This window comes from Rutidosis leptorrhynchoides, chromosome 3, assembly GCF_046630445.1.
Source record: "Rutidosis leptorrhynchoides isolate AG116_Rl617_1_P2 chromosome 3, CSIRO_AGI_Rlap_v1, whole genome shotgun sequence".
Lineage (NCBI taxonomy): Eukaryota > Viridiplantae > Streptophyta > Magnoliopsida > Asterales > Asteraceae > Rutidosis > Rutidosis leptorrhynchoides.
This window is the reverse complement of record NC_092335.1, coordinates 465,679,273-465,682,209: the sequence shown is the minus strand read 5'-3', so window position 1 is coordinate 465,682,209 and position 2,937 is coordinate 465,679,273. Positions and strand designations below refer to the sequence as shown.

The following is a 2,937-nucleotide window of genomic DNA, read 5'->3' as shown; positions in this document are numbered from 1 at the left end:
AAACATTTTAGCAATTTCATAAGGTTCTCGATATTGTCTCTACTACATTTACACCAATTAATTAATCTTGAATAAAAACTAAAGTTATAATTTAATAGCAATGTTAATGTGACATCTCAATAATCCATAGTACATTTCTTTTACAAATTAATAACACGCTACTCTTATATCGTGTCTGCCTATCACAACAAACTTGATAAAAAAATAGATTTTGAAAATATATAAAAAAAAGGAAGTAATATATACGCAACCTATTTTTATTATGTACACAACTATCATGTTTTACAGTATTGTACCGTACAATACTGTAAAGCATAATGATTGTTGTGTACATAACAAAAATGGATTTTATACCAATCATCACCCATAAAAAAAAGTTGTGGAAAAGGAATAATATATTGTAATTGTAATTAATTATTAAATTATTGAAATAAATAATTAATTGGGTTTGATTCTGTCATGAGCCAGACATCCTTCTTTCATACTCTCTTTCTTGGGATTTATGTCTTCTTTATAACTTCGAAAAAGGCGTGAGGGGTTTCCAAAACTCCTCCCCTACGTTTCCTTCAATTTCTTCCATTTATTTATTTATTTATTTATTTATTTATTTATTTTAATTAATTAATTTTCTATTTATTTATATACATATTCGTATTCGTATTCCTTACTTCACACAATTCATCATCAAAGGTATGTATTTCTTTCATCTTCTTCTAGATCTGATTTTCACGAGTATATTGTACGTACGTTAGCTATCGAATATGTGCAATAATTTATATATATTATAACTTTGAAATTCATTTAAGATATCATTACTTCAATATGTTGATTTATAGAAGAATGAGTTAGGTTTTGCTGTTGAACATGATTAAATTGTATCTATAATCGTTGATTATGAATGATCATTGTAACAGAGTTCTTCGTGTATGAATTTTGATAATTATCTAGCTCGCTAGGGTTTTTAATTCTTACTGTTGACAACATTTTTCAAGCTTTTGCACTTATATGGCCTATATGCCTTGTATAGTTGTACAACTGATTTTAAAGCTGTATTTCAGCTCATTTATTTTACTTATTTGAAATTGATTTCATTTTTGATGATAATTTCGTATACTTGTATGTTTTCAGGGTGGATTCAACTATTAACTGATGTGTTTTTCATTGTTATCAGAGATGATATAGAGTTTAGGTTGTGAAACTGAAACTTTTGTATGGAGGTTTTGTGTTGATTTTAGTGTTACAATCGAAACATGCCTTCAACGAGTAGTTCTAGCAAGTCTTTTGGGGCATTTCGATCCGCTTTAGGGTTTGGTGCCGATCAAAATCGGGTTCATTTTGAGGATGTGAACAGTAACCCTAAATCACAACTGAATCGTGAACTCGAAAGGTTTCAAGAACTCGTATCGAGTCAGTTTCACGTGCTTTCAGATTCTTCAACCGATGAGTTTCTATCCATCGAATGGATGTCGAAGTTGCTCGATGCATTCATTACCTGTCAAGACGATTTCAAGCTTATTCTGTTAAACAATGCAGACGCTTTTTCAAAACCTCCATTGGATAAGCAGGTTACAGAGTTTTTCGATAGGAGTATTAAAGCGTTGGATATATGTAATGCTGTTCGTGACGGGATTGAAAAAGTTCGGCTTTGGCGTAAGCATTTAGAGATTGTGTCAATTGCTTTTGATTCAAAACAGAGGAATGTGATGAGTGAAGGGCAGTTTAGAAGGGCAAGAAAGTCATTAACCGATTTAGCTATTGTTATGCTTGATGATCATAAGGAGACTGGGTCGATTTTTTCTAATAGGAATCGATCGTTTGGGCGACCTAATAAAGGAAAAGATTCAAATCATCAACGTAAACAAGGACACGCGAAGTCACTCTCGTGGAGTGTATCTAATTCTTGGTCTGCAAGTAAACAACTTCAATCAATGGCAAATAGCTTGGTCCCACCTCGAATGGGTGAAATTTCGCAACATAATGGTCTTGCAAATTGTGTTTTTACAATGGGGTTTGTTTTGATGTTTGTTTTGTGGACTGTTGTGGCTGCGATCCCTTGTCAAGATCGGGGTTTGTTTAATTTTTCGGTACCGAAGCAATTTTCTTGGAGTAACGCGTTATGGTTACTTCATACTCGAGTTATGGATGAATCTAAAAAACGTGAACGTAAGAATAGTCCCGGGTTGTTGAAAGAGATTTATATGATGGAGAAATCGATTAATTTGATGTCTGATTTGATTGACTCTGCTCAACAGTTTCCGTTAACTGAAGAACAACAGAAAGAAGTTAAAGATGGAGTTCATGAGTTAAACTTGGTTTGTAGCTCGTGTAAGAACGGTTTAGATACATTGGATCGTCAATTAAGAGAAGTGTTTCGTAAAATCATGCATTGTCGTACTGAAGGTCTTGGAACTCTAAGTGTGGCACAATCTTGAAGATCGGAAGGTAACGAGAAAATTTACAGTTTTTTAACTTTTGGTCAGGTAATTTTCGTATGATTTACTAGTGAACTTGTTATGTAAAGAACCTACCGTAATTTTCGTATGATTTTCATATAATTTTCGTAAATTTCGTATGATTTACTGTGTGTTTTTTGTCCGGGACAATTAAACTGGGACGGAGGGAGTATATGTTTCGGTACTTCTTTTTTGCTCGCAGTTCAATTTTTTGTTGCTTAAAGCAATTCTGTTACTACAAGATGTTGAATCTTTTTTTTTTTTTTTTTTTTTTTTTTTTTTAAATATGAAATCTTGATTTGTATACACAATGCCCTGCATTTTTGATTGATTAGTTGTTCTGCTTTCAACACTGGGTTTACTGTTAGGCTGCTAGCTGTTATAAAATTATGATTGAGAAGATTTTGCATTTGCTGATTAAGTGATTAGTGGTGTTAGTTAGGGAAGTTATTGATTAACGTGAATAATTGTTTAGTATGATCAG

At 32.4% G+C, this 2,937-nt stretch overlaps 1 protein-coding gene across 1 annotated transcript; it reads left to right on the top strand.

The window, feature by feature from the left end:
• Nucleotides 1–626: 626 nt before the first annotated feature.
• Nucleotides 627–2,688, top strand: LOC139898081 (protein ROH1D-like). Its single transcript, XM_071880791.1, has 2 exons — nucleotides 627–690; nucleotides 1,129–2,688. Exon 2 carries the CDS (start codon nucleotides 1,251–1,253, stop codon nucleotides 2,430–2,432), a length of 1,182 nt encoding a protein of 393 aa, XP_071736892.1. The 5' UTR covers nucleotides 627–690; nucleotides 1,129–1,250; the 3' UTR covers nucleotides 2,433–2,688.
• The last annotated feature ends 249 nt before the right edge of the window (nucleotides 2,689–2,937 follow it).